Raw genomic sequence first — 19431 nt, forward strand, 5'->3', positions numbered from 1 at the left:
AGAGAAGAATTAACACCTATCCTTCTGAAACTATTCCCCAAAACCTGCAGAAGTAGGAACACTCCCAAACTCATTCTATGAGGCCACCATCACACTGATACCAAAACTAGACAAAAATAGACAAAGATAACACACACACACACACACAAAATAACAGGCCAATATCACTGATGAACATAGACACAAAAATCCTCAATAAAATACTAGCAAACCAAATCCAACAATACATTAAAAGGATCATGCACAATGATCAAGTGGGATTTATCCCAGGTATGCAAGGATTTTTCAATATCCGCAAATCAATCAGTGTGATACACCACATCAACAATTTGAAGAATTAAAAATCATAAGATCATCTCAATAGATGCAGGAAAAGCTTCTGACAAAATTCAACACCATTTATGATAAAAACTCTCCAGAAAGTGGGCATAGAGGGAACCTACCTCAACATAATAAAGGCCATATATGACAAACCTATAGCTAACATCATACTCAACGATGAAAAGCTGAAAGCATTTCCTCTAAGATCAGGAACAAGACAAGAATGCCCACACTCTTGCCACTTTTATCCAAAATAGACTTGGAAGTCCTAGTCACAGCAATAAGAGAAGAAAAATAAAAACAATCCAAACTGGAAAAGAAGACTGTCACTGTTTGCAGATGACATGATATATATAGAGAGAGAATCCTAAAGATTCTACCAGAAAACTACTAGAGCTCATCAATGAATTCAGTAAAGTTGCAGGATACAAAATTAATGCACAGAAGTCTGTTGCATTTCTATACACTAACAATGAAATATCAGAAAGAGAAATTAAAGCAACAATCCCACTTATCATTACATCAAGAAGGATAAAATACCTAGGAATAAACCTACCTAAGGAGGCAGAAGACCTGTACTCTGGAAACTATAAGATGCTGATGGAAGAAATTAAAGATGACACAAACAGTTGGAAAGAGGTACCATGTACTTGGATTGGAAAAAATAATATTGTCAAAATTACTATACTAGGGCTTCCCTGGTGGCGCACTGGTTAAGAATCCACCTGCCAGTGCAGCGGACATGGGTTCAAGCCCTGGTCCAGGAAGATCCCACATGCCACAGAGCAACTAACCACAACGGGTTCGAGTTGTGTGCCACAACTACTGAAGCCCACGTGCCTAGAGCCTGTGCTCCGCAACAAGAGAAGCCACCGCAATGAGAAGCCCGTGCACCGCAATGAAGAGTAGCCTCAGCTCACCGCAACTAGAGAAAGCCCGCGGGCAGCAATGAAAGCCCAATGCAGCCAAAAATAAAGAAAGCAATAATTCAAAAAATTTTTACTATACTAACGAAAGCAATCTACAGATTCAGTGCAATCCCTATCAAATTACCAATGGCATTTTTCACAGAATTAGAACCAAAAAAACCTTAAAATTTGTGTGGAGACACAAAAGACCCTGAATGGCCAAAGCAATCTTGAGAAAGAAAAATGGAGCTGGAGGAATCAGGCTCCCTAATTTCAGACTATATACTACAAGGCTACAGTCATCAAAATAGTATGGTACTGGCACAAAAACAGACATATAGATAAATCGAACAGTATAGAAAGCCCAGAAATAAACCCATGCACCTATGGTCAATTAGTCTATGACAAAGGAGGCAAGAGTATACAATGGAGAAAAGATAGTCTGTTCAATAAATGGTGCTGGGAAAACTGGACAGGTACATGTAAAAATAAATGAAATTAGAACATTATCTAATACCATACACAAAAATAAAATTAAAAAGGACTAAAGACCTAAATGTAAGACCAGATACCATAAAACTCTTACAGGAAAACAGGAAGAACACTCTTTGACATAAATTGCAGCAATATTTTTTTCTATCTGTCTCCCACAGTAATAGAAATAAAAATAAACAAATGGAACCTAATTAAATTCAAAAGCTTTTGCACAGCAAAGGAAACAATAAACAAAAAGACAACCGACAGAACTGGAGAAAACATTTGCAAGCAATGCAACCTGCAAGGGATTAATCTCCAAAATTTATGAACAGTTCGTGCGGCTCAATATCAAACAAACAACCCAATCAAAAAACGGGCAGAAGACAGACCTAAATAGACATTTCCCCAAAGAAGACATACAGATGGCCAAGAAGCATATGAAAAGATGCTCAACATCACTAACTATTAGAGAAATGCAAATCAAAACTACAATGAGATATCACCTCACACCAGTCAGAATAGCCATTATCAAAAAGTTTACAAACAATAAATGCTGGAGAGGGTGTGGACAAAAGGGAACCCTCCTACACTGTTGGTGGGAATGTAAAATTGGTACAGCCGCTATGGAGAACTTAAAGTATGGAGGTTCCTTAGAAAACTAAAAGTAGGGGCTTCCCCGGTGGCACAGTGGTTAAGAATCTGCCTGTCAATGCAGGGGACACGGGTTCGAGCCCTGGCCCAGGAAGATCCCACATGCTGCGGAGCAACTAAGCCTGTGCACCACAACTACTGAGCCTGCACTCTAGAGCCCGCGAGGCACAAATAGTGAGCCTACGTGCCACAACTGCTGAAGCCCTCATGCCCAGAGCCTGTGCTCTGCAACAAGAGAAGCCACAACAATGAGAAGCCCGTGCACCGCAACAAAGAATAGCCCCCACTCACCACAACTAGAGAAAGCCTGCACACAGCAACGAAGACCCAACACAGCCATAAATAAATAAATAAATAAATAAATAAATAAATAAATTTATAAGGCAAAAAACCCCTAAAAACAGAGCTACCATATGATCCCGCAATCCCACTCCTGGGCATATAACTGGAGAAAAACATGGTTCAAAAGGATACATGCACCCCAATGTTCATTGCAGCTCTGTTTACAATAGCCAAGACATGGAAGGAACCTAAATGTCCATCGACAGATGAATGGATTAAGAAGATGAGGTACATATATACAATGGAATATTACTCAGCCATTAAAAAGAAAGAAAGAATGCCATTTGCACTAACATGGAGGGACCTGGAGATTATCATACTAAGTAAAGTAAGTCAGAGAAAGACATATCATATGATATTGCTAACATACGGGATCTAAAAAAAATGATACAAATGAACTTATTTACTAAACAGATATAGACTCACAGACTTAGAGAATGAACTTTTGGTTACCAGGGAGGAACAGTAGGGGGGAGGGATAGAGTAGAAGTTTGGGATTGACAGGTACACACTGATATATTTAAAGTAGATAACCAACAAGGACCTACTGTATAGCACGGGAAACTCTGCTCAATATTCCATAATAACATAAATGGGAAAAGAATTTGAAAATGAATAGAAACATGTATAACTGAATTACTTTGCTGTACACCTGAAACTAGGACAACATTTTTAATCAACTTTATTCCAATATAAAATAAAAATTTTTTAAAAGGTAACTTAGTAAAAAAAAAATGGTAAAAATAACTAAAACTACAGTAATTTATTAGGTACACAATATTAAAAATTGAAACATCAATAACCTAAAATGTGAAGGGAGGAGAAGTTAAAGTATAAAGCTTAAGACTTTATTGAAGTTAAGGTGGTATTAGTTTAAAATAGTGTGTTTTAATTTTAAGATTTTTTAGAATGTAAGCCTCATGGTAACAAGTGATACATCTGAATTACAAAGAATATGATAAAGTCAAAGCATACTAGTACCTCACAACATCAAAACACAATAAAAGAAAGCAGGGTAAGAAGGAAAAATGGATCTAGAAAACAACCAGAAAACAATTAACAAAATGGCCTAAGTCCTTATTTACCAATAATTACTTTAAATGTAAACAGATTCAGTTCTCCAAACGAGAAACAGAATAGCTAAATGGATTTTTTTAAAAAAGATTCAACGATATGCTGCCTACAGGAATGACTTTAGCCTTCAAGACACACATAGGCAGAGTAAATGGATGGAAAAATATTTTAAGCAAATAACTAAAAAGTCAGGAGTAGTTAAATCAGACAAAATAGGCTTTAATTTTTAAAACGGTAAAAGGAGACAAAGAAGGTGATTTTATAATGATAAAGGGATCAATATATCATGAAGTTATAAAGATTATAATTATTGATGTGCCCAACATTGGAAAACTGAAATATCAATACATGAAGCAAAAACTAATAGAGCTAAATAAAAGGAGAAGTGAACAGCAATACAGTAATAGTTGGGGACTTTAACACCCTACTTTCAACGATGGATAGATCATCCAGACAGAGAAATCAATAAGGTAAGAGCAAATTTGAACAACACTATAGACCAAATATAATCACAGAATATCCTATCCAACATCAGCAGAAAACACATTCTTCTCAAGTGCACACAAAACATTTTCTAGGATAGACCATAGGTCACAAAATAAGTCTTAGAAAATTCAAGAAGACTGAAATCATACCAAGTATCTTCTCTGACCACATTGGTATGAAACTAGAAATCAGTAACAAGAGGAAATTGGAAATTCACGAATACATGGAAATTAAACAACATTCTCCTGAATAACATATGGATCAAAGAAATTAAAGGGGCAATAAAGTATCTTGAGACAAAAAGTGGAGAAACAACATACCAAAACTTATGGGATGCAGCAAAAGTAATTATAAGAGGGAAGTGCACAACAATAAAAACATTAAAAAGCAAGAAATTTCCCAAATAAGCAACCTAACTATGCCTTAAGGAGCTAGAAAAAGAAACTGAGCCCAAAGTTATTAGCAAGAGGAAGGAAATAATGATTAGAGAAGAAATAAATGAAATTGAGAACAGAAAAACAATAGAAAACATTAACCAAACTAAGAGTTGGTTCTTTGAAAAGATAAACAAATTTGACAATCCTTTAGCTAGACTAACCAAGGAAAAAAGAACTCAAATCAACAAAATTATACATGACAAAGAAGACATTACAACTGATACAACAGAAATACAAAGTTTATAAGAAGCTGCTGTGAAGAGCTCTACACCAGTAAACTGGACAACCTAGAAGAAGTGGAAAAATTCTTAGAAACATACAAACTATCAAGAGTGAATCATGAAGGAATAGAAAGTCTAAATAGACCAGTTACTAGTAAGGTGATTAAATAAGTAATCAAAAATCTCCCAGTGAAGAAAAGCCCAGGACCAGATAGCTTCACTAGTGAAATTTGCCAAACATTTAAAGAAGAATTAACACTAATCCTCAAACTCTGCCAAAAAAATAGAAAAGGAGGAAACACTTCCAAACTCATTTTATGAGGTCAGCATTACCTTGACACCAATGTCAGAAAAGGACACTATCAGAAAAATACAGATCCATAACCCTGATTAATATAGAAGCAAAAACTCTCAAAATACGAGCAAACTGAATTCAACAGCATATTAAAAGGATAATTCAGCATGACCAAGTGGAATTATACTTAGGATGCAACGACGGCTCAACATACACAAATCAATGTGATACATCAGATTAACAGAATGAAAAAAATCATCTCAATATATGGAGAAAAAGCATTTGACAAAATACAACTTCTGTTCATGACTAAGAAAAACTCTGGTAGAGAAAGAAGGTATCTCCCACAGTTTACATCATACTCAGTGGTGAAAAGCCAAAAGATTCTAATGGCATTTTTACATAAGTAGGGAAAAAAAGAACAATCCTAAAGTTTGTAGAGAACCACAAAAGACCCCTAAATAACCTAGCCATCCTTAGAGAATAGAACAAAGCAGGAGGCCTCACACTTCCTAATTTCAAGCTACACTATAAAGCTATGGTAATTCAAACAGTATGGTACTGGCCTAAAAACAACAAAAAAAATCAAATGGAACAGAATTGAGAGCCAAGAAATAAACCCAAGCATACACAGTCAACTAATATTTGACAAAAGAGCCAGGAATATTCAAAGGAGAAAAGACAGTCTCTTTAATAATTGGTGCTGAAAAAACTGGATATTCACATGTAAAAAAAATGAAAAAAAGCCCCTATCTTATACTACTTATAAAAAGGAACTTGAAGTGGATTAGAGACTTAAATGTAAGATCTGAAACCATGAAATTCCTAGATGACAAAACAGGAAAACGAGCTCCTTGATATAGGTCTTGGCAATGATTTTTGGATATGACACCTTAAGCACTAGCAACAAAATGAAGAAAACAAACAAGTGGGATTACATCAAACTAAGAAGCTTCTGCACAGTAAAAGAAACTATCAACACGTGAAAAGACAACCTACAAAATGGGGGAAAAAACTGCAAACCATGTATCTGATAAGGGGTTAATATCCAAAATATCTAAAGAACTCATACAACTCAATAGCAAATAAATACATACTCTAATTTAAAAATGGGCAAAAGACCTTAATAGACATTTCTCCAAAGAAGATATATGAAAGGCCAACAGATACATGAAAAGATGCTCAATATCACTAGTCATTAGAAAAATGCAAATGAAAATCATGAGGTATCACCTCACGGCTATTAGGATGGCCATCGTCAAAAAGACACATAACAGTCAGCACTGCTGCTCTACATGGATGGAGCTCGTGTGCTGTTGGTGGGAATGTAAATTGGTGCAGACACTATGGAGAACAGTATGGAGGATGCTCAGAAAATTAAAAATACAACTACCATATGATCCAGCAATTCCACTGCTGGGTATTTATCCAAAGAAAAACACTAACTTGAAAAGATATAAGCATCCCCATGTTCTCTGCAGCATTATTTACAATAGCCAAGCTATGCAAACAACCTCAGTGTCCACTGATGGATGAATGGATGAGGAACATGTGATAGGTAGAATGGAACATTATTTAGCCACAGAAGAGTGAAATCTTGCCATCTGCAACATGGATGGACCTTGAGGGCATTATGTTAAGTGAAGTAAAAGAGGAAAAGGTAAATATCATATGATCTCTCTTATGTGTAGAATCTTAAAATAAAAAAAGAAAAACACTGAGCTCATGGATATAGAAAACAGATTGGTGTTTTCCTGAGGTGGGGGCTGGGGGTTGGGCAAAAATGGGTGAAGAGGGTCAAAAGGTACAATTTACAGTGATAAAATGAAAAAATTATGGGGAGGCAATATACAGCTTGGTGATACAGTTAATAATACTGTACTGTATATTTGAAAGCAGCTAGGGGAGTGGATCCTGAAAGTTCTCATCATGAGAAAAAAAATTTTCACCACTAGGTATGGTGATGGGTGTTAAATGGACTACTGTGGTGATCGTTTTGCAATATATACAAGTATTGAATCGTTATGTTGTACACCTGAAACTAATGTTATATGTCCATCATACCTCAATTTTAAAAAAAAGAAAATGGGGCTTCCCTGGTGGTGCAGTGGTTGAGAGTCCGCCTGCCGATGCAGGGGACATGGGTTCGTGCCCCGGTCCGGGAAGATCCCACCACGCCGCGGAGTGCCTGCGCCCGTGAGCCATGGCCGCTGAACCTGCGCGTCCGGAGCCTGTGCGCCGCAACGGGAGAGGCCACAGCAGTGAGAGGCCCGCGTACCGCAAAAAAAAAAAAAAAAAATGTTCCAGCCCCCAGAGCTGGCCCTTGGCAAGAGCCTCGGGAACGTGACCCACTCAACCATGTGCCAGAAAATCTCATCGGGAATGCCAATGGCAGTAAGGGAACAAAAAAGTAATTTAAGATGAATATGACTAAACGGGAAAAGAAAATTTAAACTGCTGAATTATTAGAACAGCAAGTTTTTATTACAGTTCCACTGAAATCTCTCTGGGGTGACAGAATTGGTAGACAAGTTAGAAAAGGTAGAAATATACATTTTTATTATTCTAACTGAATCACATAAGCCAATCAAACCTTTCCTTGAAGGCTCTGCTTAAAATGCCAATGTAAATATGTTGGGGGGGGGTCACATATAAACACCTTGATAGCAAATATCTTATCCAACTAGTTGATTAGTAATTTAGCAAGTACCTGAAGGAATAGGATAGACTAGGGCAGGGGTCAGCCAACATTTTCTGTAAAGGGCCAGAGAGTAAAGGCTTTAGGTTTCATGGGGCTGGATGGTCTCTGTCCTAACTACTCAGCGGTGCCTTTGTGGTGCTAAAGCAGCCATAGAGAATGCACAAACGCATGAGCCTTGGCTGTGCTTCAATAAAATTTTACTTACAAAAGCCATAGTTTGCCAACCAGAGGAAAAGCAAGTTGTCTGGCTTTTTCATTTTTCCATGGAACTAAGAAGAGGTCAGGGGACTTCCCTGGTGGCAGCGTGGTTGGGAATCCGCCTGCCAGTGCAGGGGACACAGGTTAGATCCCTGGGCCAGGAAGATCCCACATGCCGCAGAGCAACTAAGCCTGTGCACCACAACTAGTAAGCCTGCGCTCTAGAGCCCTTGAGCCACAACTGCTGAAGCCCGTGTGCCCTAGAGCCCACGCACCACAACTACTGAGCCCACGCACTGCAACTACTGAAGCCCACATGCTCTAGGGCCCGCGTGCCGCAACTACTGAGCCTGCATGCTGCAACTACTGAAGCCTGCGTGCCTAAAGCCTGTGTTCCGCAAGAACAGAAGCTACCACAATGAGAAGCCCGCGCACTGCAACAAAGAGTAGCCCCTGCTCACCACAACTAGAGAAAAGCCCGCATGCAGCAACGAATTTCCAATGCAGCCAAAAGAAAAAAAAAAAAGAGAGAGGGAAAGAAAAGGTCAGGAAACGTATGGTTGTGAAATAGAGCCTGCAAGGCCAATTTCCCACACAACGGAGTGGTGCGGGCTTGTGCTAACCAAAGAGCAACTCCCTAGCTGGGATGAGGCGACACAAGGTGGAGGTCAGGTGGCAGGGATTGGGGCTAAAGACGAGATGAATTGGGTTCCTATCAAAGGAGCCCAAAATGTTTTATATGGCTCTTCAGAGTTCATGGGAAGTCCAAGTACATGGGGAGAATAAACAAAGTTTTATCATTATTCATTGTCTTAATGCTGAAATGAGAAGTTAAATTGTAGCCTTTGATTAAACGAAGATTGTTCTAAAAACCTAGTTCTATTCACTGTAATACATGAATGAAACATTCCTCCCAAAATGTGCAGCACCGTGTCCATGACCCAGCATAACATCCTACCTCTTTAGCATTCAATCAGACTGGCCACTCTTATTGACAACACGCTTCAGGACAGAAATCAAACAAGTTCTAATTCAATCCTTTCAGTTTCTAGCTTGTTTGGTTTTTTTCCCCAAAAGACACTGGTTGCCTCATTCTGTAGCTACAAAACTTACACAGCTAAAAAGGGCACATTCCCTAGCAAAGCGCCCCCCATCAAACTTTGAAGTTCTTAGGAATCACCTGAAGGTCTTGTTAAAATGTAGTTTCTGATCCAGCAGGTCTGGGATGGGGATCGAGAATTTGCATTTCTAACAAGCTCCCAGGTCATACTGACGCTGCTGGTCCACAGAGCACACTTGGAGAACCGCTTCTCTAAAGGATGGTTATCCCTCTCTGAGAAGCTCTGTGAGAGCTGGGGAAGCTCCCTGCAGCAGAATGTGGGGCCTGAGGGCTCCTAGACCCCTCTCATCCCTTGAGCCAGCCTTTAGGGCCAACAACTGCTTGATCGCCTCCCTCGCGGGTTCAGCAAAGACAATTTGTTCTTTGGCTGAACCTGGACAGCATGTCAATTAGGCTTATTAGTGAAGACGACCAAACCTCATTAGTTGGAAAACGATTGGGTTAGCTCTGGGGAGTCAATGTTAATTAGGTTATGCCCCAGAGCCAGAAATGAATGGGGGGAGTTCTGAAGTGCCGGTTCCTGAAGCTCACGGGAAATGGATTAGGCACTGAATCTGGCCTTCGCTTTTAATGAAATGACTGGGCCCTTCCTGTTCAGAGGTCTCCCTCCCGCCTTGGCCCTGCTGCAAGGACTCACCTGCAGCACCCCCAGCTGCAGCCGGTAGAGGAGGTTTCGGGCTGTGGGCGTGGACACAATGAGCAGTCTTCTTTTCTCATAAAACTGATCCAGAAGCGCAGCGGCTGTTCTGACGCCGACATTGACATTCATGGCTGTAATCAGAAATGGCCAGACAGGTCAGAAACTCTCTACTGGTTCTGGCTCAACACAGCCTGTGATGAGACACAGAACCATATGTGTAAGAAGTAAACCCTGAGATAAAGATTAAACTAGAAATATTAGTTTATTCGGGAGGTGGTCCCAAGGAGCACTGGGTTGGGGAGGGGGCAAGTGTGTTAGTTTCCTCTCGCTGCTATCACTGGCCACCACAAACCCCGTGGTTTAACAAACACACATTCTCTTGCAATCCTGGCGGTCCGAAGTTTGGGACGGGTTTCACTGGGGTAAAGGCAAGGTTGTTGGCTCGTAGCCTTTCCCCCACCTTCAAAGCCAGCAGCATAGCATCTTCCAGCCTCTCTCCTCTCTGACCTCTGCTTCCCTCATCGTTTTCTCTGACTCTGAGAGCACGCCTGCCTCCCTCTTATAAGGACGCTTGTGATTCCATTGAGCCCACCTGGATAATCCACGCTCTTCTCCCCATCTCAAAATCCTTAACTTAATTACATCTTCAAAGTGCCTTCTGCTACCTAACGTAATATATTCACAGGTTCTGGGGATGAGGATGTGGGTATTTTTGCTAGGCCTGGGGGGTGGGCATTCCTCTCCTGCCTCAGGAAATGAGACAGGGAAGGAAAGAGGGATGTTCTTTGTACTTTGATGTATGAAATTGAAGAGCCTCAGGCATTTAGCTGACGACGTATGTGTCTGTGTCTCTCTGTCTCTGTCTCTCAGCTAACTCTGAATGGCTGGGATTAAAGGGAAAGCATAAAGATGAGAAAGTACCAGGAAACGAGAAAACAGTGAAGTACAGAAATAAAAGACATGTCTGGAATTTTCTGGCCAGCCCAAATTTCACACTATAATCACTACCCAGCCCAATTTGTGTTCCTCAGCTGTGTTTCTCAGCTGACAGGTATTGAGAGTTTACCCTGTGCCAGGCCCCGCTCAATTCCACTGTTGAACAGATGACCTCATTTAATACTTACAACCACTCCAGGAGTGGGCAAAGTATTATCCTCCTCATTTGACATTAGGAGGAAAGATTCCAAATGCCCAAGGTCTGCGGGACCTTCCAGCCAGTGCTGCAAAGCAGGCATTCTATCGTCTGTGTGCAGCAGACATGAGAGAGAAATCAGAAGATAGGCAGATGCACAGGAGGAGGGCAGGTGAGGTGGGCTGCCCGGGGATTCGAGGACTGTTTTCACCCATCCGATGAAGAGGGCTGGCACCGAACCTTTCACGGTATACAGAACGAAGCCCTCCCTCCTCCCTGTACTGGAAATCTGGGCCAAAGGGTCTTCAGGGTCTGCTGCTGGCTGGAGAGAGGGCTGCCCTCGTACCTGCACAGGTGGGCTCTGTGCCAGACCAGGCCAGGTTGGACTGACACACTCGGGCAGGGCTCCCCTGGAGCTCGTAGCCTCCGATGCAGGAGAATTCACAGGTGGCCCCGTAATTATCGCCGTCGCTGGAGCACTTCATGTAGCCATTCTCCGGGGCGTTGAGTTTGCCGCAGCGTCTGACTGTGTGGGACACAAGCCCAGAGGGGGCTCAGTGCTGAGCTCCCCGCCACAAAGTAACCAGGGAAGGGGAGGGTTCAGAAGCACCAGAAAACGAGTGAGGGGGCAGGCATAGCTCTCTGGCCAGTGGGTGGGCCTTGGGATGGTCATTGTTCATACTAACAAGACCACTGAGATGCACTGATTTAGCCCCCTGTGTTCTAGATGAGGAGGTTGAACTCAGAAGAATAAGGAGGAAGGATGGTTAGTTAAGTAACTGCCCACTGAGGCATAAAATAAACCTTTTTTTTCAGGTAGACCAAGAGTTCTAGAGCACCAAGAACATGGTCTCCTGGTGACCCCCGCTGGGGCGGGGGGTTCTCCTAACCTCCTTCATATCAGTAGAAGGACTTACAGGCTTTAGCTGGTCACCGAAGCCCAGGGGTGGAAAAGTTATTGAATAATACTCTTCTGGGACAGCCAGCTGTGGGCTTACGTGAGACAAACTTACTGCTCTCTCGGACTCCTTCAATCTGCCAGCACTGGACCTCATCCGGATCGGAATTGTGAAATTCAGGCATTAAGATGGCACCCTTCCCCTAGCCTCATGATCAGAGGCTAATCCAGACCTGCCAAGTCTCCCTCTGGCAGTGGCCACTCACAGAGGGTTCTTGCTTAAGGCTCTGTTTCCCTTTGTTCTTATAAAGAGAGAAAAAAGCCAAGAACCAGTCATCTTACCTCTTACTTTAACTCGAAATTTGCAAATGCCCTTGTTCTCAGCTCTGTCATACACTGTGTATTGGATCTTGTGGTCTCCTTCTGGAAAATGTGAGCCTGGGGGTAGGCCTTTTAGAATAACACTTAAAGGGGGAAAAAAAATCAGAAACACCAAAGATGATCATTGTAGGCCTAACAACAACTGGGCCATGATGGGCGTAATGATCCAAGAGGGGCATCACGGGCATTTGTTGAGTACCCATTCTGCCCAAGATACAGAGACTCCAAGGGACAGCCATTGGACCAGTTTTACTACTTGAATTCTCAAAGAATAGAATTTCCTGAGCTTTACTCTGTTTTGGAAGAGCGGTTTGAGACCAGAAAAATGGAAGTCCCCAATTCCTGGGAAGTTCAGATTTATTTTTCTCGTTGGAATGTAGAACAGAGGATGGGGGATGCTCAGAACCCAGGGCCCAACTCTTCCTTCCTTTGTTCCAAGGGGGACGTGCATTGCCTCCCTGTTGGGAGAATGAAGGAATTTTCTGTGAGGAAAATCATTTGAGAGGGAAGTCCGAGCACTCATTGGCAATTTGGGCCTGCAGGGGGCGCTAGAACTTTCTCTGCTTTTTCTATCTGGGTGGAGACCTTTCCTGAGCAAAAGGCAAGTTCACTGTGATTCCTTGGTGATCCTAATAATAATAATAACTTAAGTTATTATTATTAATAAGTTATTATTACTATCATTATTATTGTTCTTTGCACGTACATAAACCTTATACATGTCAGGCATGGTTCTAGGCATTTTACATATATTAGTTTATTTAATCCTCACAACAACCCCATGAGGTAGGCATTATTATCCCCATTTCACAGATGAGGAAATTGAGGCACCAAAAGATCAAGGAACTTGCCCAAGGTCACACAGCATGGGTGACTCCTGCATCTTTCTTCTTGGTTGTCTGATAAGAACAGCAGTAGGTACAACATGATCAAATGCCAGGTTTTGTTTGTTTTTCAATAGATAATTTCCCTTCTCTCTATACTTCTTAGAAATAATGAGAATATTGGCTAATAACAGGCATGTGAAATTATCACTGTCACCATTGAGGAGAACCTTCCACATAGGTGGACAAGGTAGCTGTTTACTTGTAAAAGGGTGAAGTGAGGGGTGTTAGGAAAGTTCCAGAAATCCCACCATTAGAGACGTGTCACTTTGAACCTTAGATGCTTTAAGGTCCTCAAGAAGCACAATTTAAAAGCAGATAAACCTGAAAGGAATCAGACTTCCAGTGTGAGTGGCTGCTCACCTCTTGGAGACACTCTTTCATCTGACATGCAAATAACAGTCATAAGGAGTAACTAAGGGAGCTCATAGGAAGCACTTGTCTCAGTGCCTGACACTAGAACCTTCCCTCCTAGAAGGGGACTATATAACAGGAGCTTCCAAAACACATGGGGAAGAGAAATGTCAGAGAAGCAAGGAGGCCAAGCAAGAGCTGAAAAGGGGACAAGACGGCCTTCTCTGAACCCCTCGTTCTGCCCAAGGAAGCGTCCTGCTCCACGCCTCCGCCGGCTCTGAGCTGTAGAGCTCAGGAAGCCGACAGCTGCTCTGAACAGAGGCGTCGGGGCTACTAAGACGCGCCTTCAAAATGTCACATTTCTGGGCTTCCCTGGTGGTGCAGTGGTTGAGAGTCCGCCTGCTGATGCAGGGGACACGGGTTCGTGCCCCGGTCCGGGAAGATCCCACATGCCGCGGAGCGGCTGGGCCCGTGAGCCATGGCCGCTGAGCCTGCGCAGCCGGACCTGTGCTCCACGACGGGAGAGGCCACAACAGTGAGAGGCCCGCGTACCGCAGAAAAAAAAAAAAAAAAAGTCACATTTCTAACCATAACACACAGGTTACCCACAGACATGCCAAGGTGAATACCCTTGTTTGATAGAGTCATCTGATGACCTGATATTGTGTGTTTATTATACCAGATTTCAATAGCAATCACAGTTGTGAAAAAAATGTAAGAACCTAGTATGGACTAGGGGTTAGCCAGGCATTGTGCTGGGTCCCAAAAGATTCAACGATAGTTAAAACCCAATCCCTGATTCTATCAACTGTGATTTATTTTTTCATCCCAATTGCCTAAAGTTTCTCCTTAGGGGTTTGTGACATGTGTATACAACAACAAATAAATACTTTTCTTAATACTCAAAGTTTATCTTTGAGGAGTTACAAGGGGAAACATAACAATTATGATCTAAGCTAGATGGTGCACAGGGAGATCATTATCAGGCTGCAGGAACAAAATGTCCTGCTACGGGTGAGAGACTCAGGCTCTTGCTAGTAGAAGATGTTCTATTATGACTAATAATTGCTTTAAAACATTTCCTCTTGCCCAGCCTGGGTTGACAGGATTCTAGAAAGTCTTTCCCTGCTGTATGGCTCACCAGGGGGTAAGTCAGAGGTATTCTTTGCCCACAGATGGAAACTCGGTAAGGAGGTCTAGCAGGACGGTGAACTTTAAGGCATGGATGTGAACGTGCTGACATGAAGTAGTGGCCTTCAGGGAAGGTGGGGGCCCAGCAAATAGCCGCAGGGGCACAGGCCCATATGCTAGATTAGAACAACATGTGGCTGAACTTCACCGAAGGGAACCACCCATTTTTAAAAACATTTGGGATGTATTTCAAACTACTCATGCAGTTGGTCCTGGAGAATGGGGGAAAGGAAGAAGGCAGAAGACCCCGTCTCTTTTTACTTTCTTTCTTTTTTTTTTTTTGCGGTACGCGGGCCTCTCACTGTTGTGGCCTCTCCCGTTGCAGAGCACACGCTCCGGACGCGCAGGCTCAGCGGCCATGGCTACGGGCCCAGCCGCTCCGCGGCATGTGGGATCCTCCCGGACCGGGACATGAACCTGTGTCCCCTGCATCGGCAGGTGGACTCTCAACCACTGCGCCACCAGGGAAGCCCCCATCTCTTTTTTTTTTTTAAAGCTGCTTCTTTAAGTGTTTAATGTGGTTGCAAGTTTTAAAAAATAAAAATCAAATGTTTTGAAAGAAGCAGGTGCCAAAACACAAGGGATAGACTCACAGAGCACAAGGGGGGCAACATCGGGCTCCACCTGGGAGACACAGAGGTTCCCAGCGAGGTGGTGGCTTAGGAAGGTCTGGGGAGGGGCCCCTGGCAGGCAATGGGGGTGAGTCTATCCCTGAATTTACCAGTTGGCTTCCTCTTCCTCCTTCCGTCTCTTCTCCTCCCTTCTTCCCACCACCCCGTCGTCTTACTTCCTTTCTTTCCTTTAACAGATATTTACTGAGTACCAACTATGGGCATTAGGGATATGGCAGCGAACACACTGTAGTGGAGACAGGCAATAAACAAATACGAAAGTGAAAAATATAGTATGTCGGACGGTGAAGAAAAATAAAGAAATGAATGAGGAATGGCTGAAAGAGTGCTGTACTGAGTCTGAAAGCATTAATTGACCAGCATAGATACACTTCCTGACTCTGGGTAGTGAATGTCTCACATAAAAGAGGCAGCATCATTCCAGCTGCCAAGTTGCACTTACTCAGTGAGAATGCCATCTGCTGTGTCTCTTCCCTCAGGGGTCTCCCAGGACACCCGGACTGTCAATTTATTGGGTTCCGCAATGCGTTCCTTCACACTTGGGCACTTGATTCTAGGAGGTTCTATATCTGCAAACAGAACCAGAATATTCTCGCCATCAGCAGGAAATATCTCATCAACCTGGGGTTCAACACCCAGCATTTGACATGCCCAAAGGTCTAGGTGCTCCCCACTTTTGAAGGGTTTCTTCACCCCTCTGTATTTCTCTTCCCTCCCTTCATCTTGCCCCTTCTTGCCTGCTGAGTTTTAAAGATTGAGTACTCACCTGTGCATTGCTAAACCTGCAATCAGCTGGCCTTGCTAGGTGTCTCGTGGGGTAATTTATTAGCTACAGCAACTTCTTCCCCAGACTTCCAAACTCTGCCTGCTGGCTTGGCAATATGGCAGTTACTCAACTAGAAGTCATTCAGCCATTCTGAGTCCCTCCCGCTTTAAAGACAGCGTCATAGGAGACTAGAGAAAGGTGCCTTAGGTATCATCTAGTTCCATTCAATTCAAGGCAACAAATCTTTAGTGAGTACCTGCCTTCCCCAAGGCATCATTCTAACTGCTGGGTTTGGGCAGGCACAAAGGCAAGAGAGCCATGTACTTCTCAGAGAGTCTACAGTCTGTTGGGGGATCATGTTACCATATGTGAAATATGACACGAGGTGTAAAATGACACTGCCCCAGGCTACATAAAAGTAAATGCTATAGGGACTTCCCTGGTAGCGCAGTGGTTAAGAATCCGCCTGCCAATGCAGGAGACACGGGTTCGAGCCCTGGTCGGGGAAGATCCCACATGCCACGGAGCAACTAAGCCCATGCGCCACAACTACTGAAGCCCGCGCGCCTAGAGCCCGTGCTCCGCAACAAGAGAAGCCACCGCAATGAGAAGCCCGCCCACCACAATGAAAAGTAGCCCCCGCTCACCGCAACTAGAGAAAGCCTGCGCACAAAAACGAAGACCCAACGCAGCCAAAAAATAAATAAATTTATTTATTTACTTATTTAAAGAAAAGTAAATGCTATGGAGGCTTAAAAGAATTACCCAATGCTCGCATTTTACAGATATGGAAACTGATAATGTGAATTATAACCCAAATTAGAGCACTTACCCCTGGAACCAGCTCTCTCTCTCCTGGCTGTGTCTATCCCCAACATACTCCTCAATATCTTAAACAATGATCTGTCTGGGTCCACTCTCCCCTCCAACTGCCACTGGACCACACCTATGGTTTTGTATCTCGGGACAGCAGTTTTACCTTGGTTCTGACCCTCCAAAGACCTCCCAAAGTTCCCCAAATAGTTTCCCTACCTGGTAATAGAAGTTCTGCCCCCTCACTATCAAGGATGGGTTGATAATGAGGGCTAGAAATGTCAATTTCTTACTCCCTTAGATTTCATCTTATTATAGCTAAAGTGAAATCAGAAGAAGGGGGAATTCAAACTTTGGCAAATTCTACTGGATGATTCTGAATAGGTAGAGAATGTATTTAAAGAGGGCAGAGTAAATTAACAACGTGTAGATTTGCATTGCTTTACATGTCAGCTGGTAATTATTTACATGCTACTACAGCCTGAATGAAAATGAAATGTCATTCGATTCTGAATTACAAACATCTTTGAGAGACTAAATGCACCAAGTAAAGTCTTCATATACTTTCTCCTGTGTCTTGTCCAATAACTTCTCATTTAATTTAGGGTAAGAAATGATGAATAATTTGTTGAACAATTTTGTCTTCAGCTATCCAAATTCATTTTCATTCTATGGCATGCTTCAATGGAGTGTGAATTTACAGCCCTAATACACTAATCCTAAATTGAATAACTACCGTATTTTATTGAATCTAAGTCACTATCGATTGTGAGATGCATCCTAATTTCAGGGATAGTAAAATGTGAAAAAAAATATGCTTCTTAGAATTGATAACGTTTATAAATGTGATGGTGCAACGGAAGCTGCTTTAAATACATTAGAGGTGTCTATTTTCAGTTGATACGTTTTTAAAAATAATCCCCCTTTTTCTGGTTTTACTATGATAGGTAATAGAAGACATACTTTACAATTCAGATGAACATTTCACAGCTTTGGGTGAATCAGGAAGACAAGTGTACAATACCTGCCCCCTGCTGGCCAAATACAGTTGGCAACCTCATAATAGAAAGCATATTTATTTTTTAAAAATTTAAAGCCAAAAGGGAGGGGCTGAGGAGAGGAGATAGATTTCACTGTAAAATTACTTAGTGTTACCAGATTTTCTTGGAGTGACATTGTCAGAGCGAAGAGATACTCTTACCCTCTGTGTCATGTAAACTAAACAGCTGGATGATAGGCTGGGTTGTTTTCCCTATAAACTTGACATTGTCACTGAGCAAACAGCACTCCAAATTAGGTTATCTGGGTGAAGAGTCTCAGAGCTTCTGAAAGCCAGCTTCTGACAGCTAACAATGATCCGCTGAAACTGGCCTAATTTTTCAGAAGTGGTGTTCCTCCAAGCCAGAAACAAGAAGAAATAAAGCACTAAAAATAATAGCTAATATTTACTGAACCCTCCTACCTGTCCACCCCAGGCGAAGTACTATCCCTGCATTATTTCATTGAATTCTCGCCACCACCTACTAGACTAAGTACCGTTATTATCATCCCCATTTATAGACTGGGAAGCATCTCCTCTCTTTTGGAATTTCTTTGTGGTCTGAGATTCTAAGCCATGATCGCATCTTTTTCAATTATTTTAATCAGCCGAACACTTCTGTATGTCTGCCTGCTGCTGACCTAGCGTTTTCCTCCATCCTCTGCACACACATTCTTCCATGGTCGCCGGCTCCAGCTTCCCCTTACATCCTTTAAGAGCGGCAGCAGGACTGAATTCTGTTGCATCCTCCAGCGTCATGGCCTCTCTTTCAGCTCGAGAGACCAGCTGGCCTGCCCTTCCCCAGATGCTCCAGGACTGAAGCCTAGTATTATACAGCCATGGCTATCATTGCTTTTTCTAAGTTATTATAAATTTCCATGAATGAAATAAACGAAGTTACTATAGAAACATAATCATGATTCCTTGTTGAGTCAGGATGCCCACAGAGCCAGTTATTGTGTGGCAACTGTGCAGCTCTGCACAGAAAAGCCTGGCCTCTGCCCCACTCACTGGAGACATTTGACAAACTGTCTCCCTCCTCTGTGCTCTAGTTTCCTCTCTGCATATAAAAATACCAGAAACAAATATACTGCACTCTATCAACTACTGTTTATCTGAGAAGCTAAACTATATACCTGGGAATATTGAACACGTCTAACCAGGTAGGTGGTAGGTGGTAGGTAGTGGAAATAAGAAAGAGGGTGAAAAGGGCAATGTTCTGGCCAACAGATAACAAGGGAAAAAAACCCTTTAAACTAAGGTTATAAATTAACTGCATCCTAAAATGTTTGCTTAAATAATGTTTTCCAGTGGAGACCTGTGTTTGAACATGACTGTTAGAGGTATGAAGAATAGGTGCTTCAGAACATAACAGTAACTTGTGTCTGGGACTGCCTGACCTGGAGTGGGGATGCGCGTTCTTCACTCCCTCCACCTCATTCTAAGGCAAGGTGATATTCTTTTTTTTTT

The 19431-nt window shown here is 42.4% G+C and overlaps 1 protein-coding gene across 1 annotated transcript in view; it reads right to left on the reverse strand.

The window, feature by feature from the left end:
* SRPX (sushi repeat containing protein X-linked) overlaps window positions 1-19431 on the reverse strand; it is a 99866-nt gene that overhangs the window by 19971 nt on the left and 60464 nt on the right. Inside the window, exons 5-8 of the mRNA XM_029240584.1 lie at window positions 15786-15912; window positions 12244-12365; window positions 11350-11529; window positions 9869-10002 (exon numbers count right to left, since the gene is read on the reverse strand). Coding sequence (XP_029096417.1) covers window positions 9869-10002; window positions 11350-11529; window positions 12244-12365; window positions 15786-15912 — 563 coding nt within the window. The remainder of the gene's footprint in view (window positions 1-9868; window positions 10003-11349; window positions 11530-12243; window positions 12366-15785; window positions 15913-19431) is intronic.

Source organism: Monodon monoceros, unplaced genomic scaffold, assembly GCF_005190385.1.
Source record: "Monodon monoceros isolate NGI ecotype Baffin Bay Population unplaced genomic scaffold, NGI_Narwhal_1 Super_Scaffold_22, whole genome shotgun sequence".
NCBI lineage: Eukaryota > Metazoa > Chordata > Mammalia > Artiodactyla > Monodontidae > Monodon > Monodon monoceros.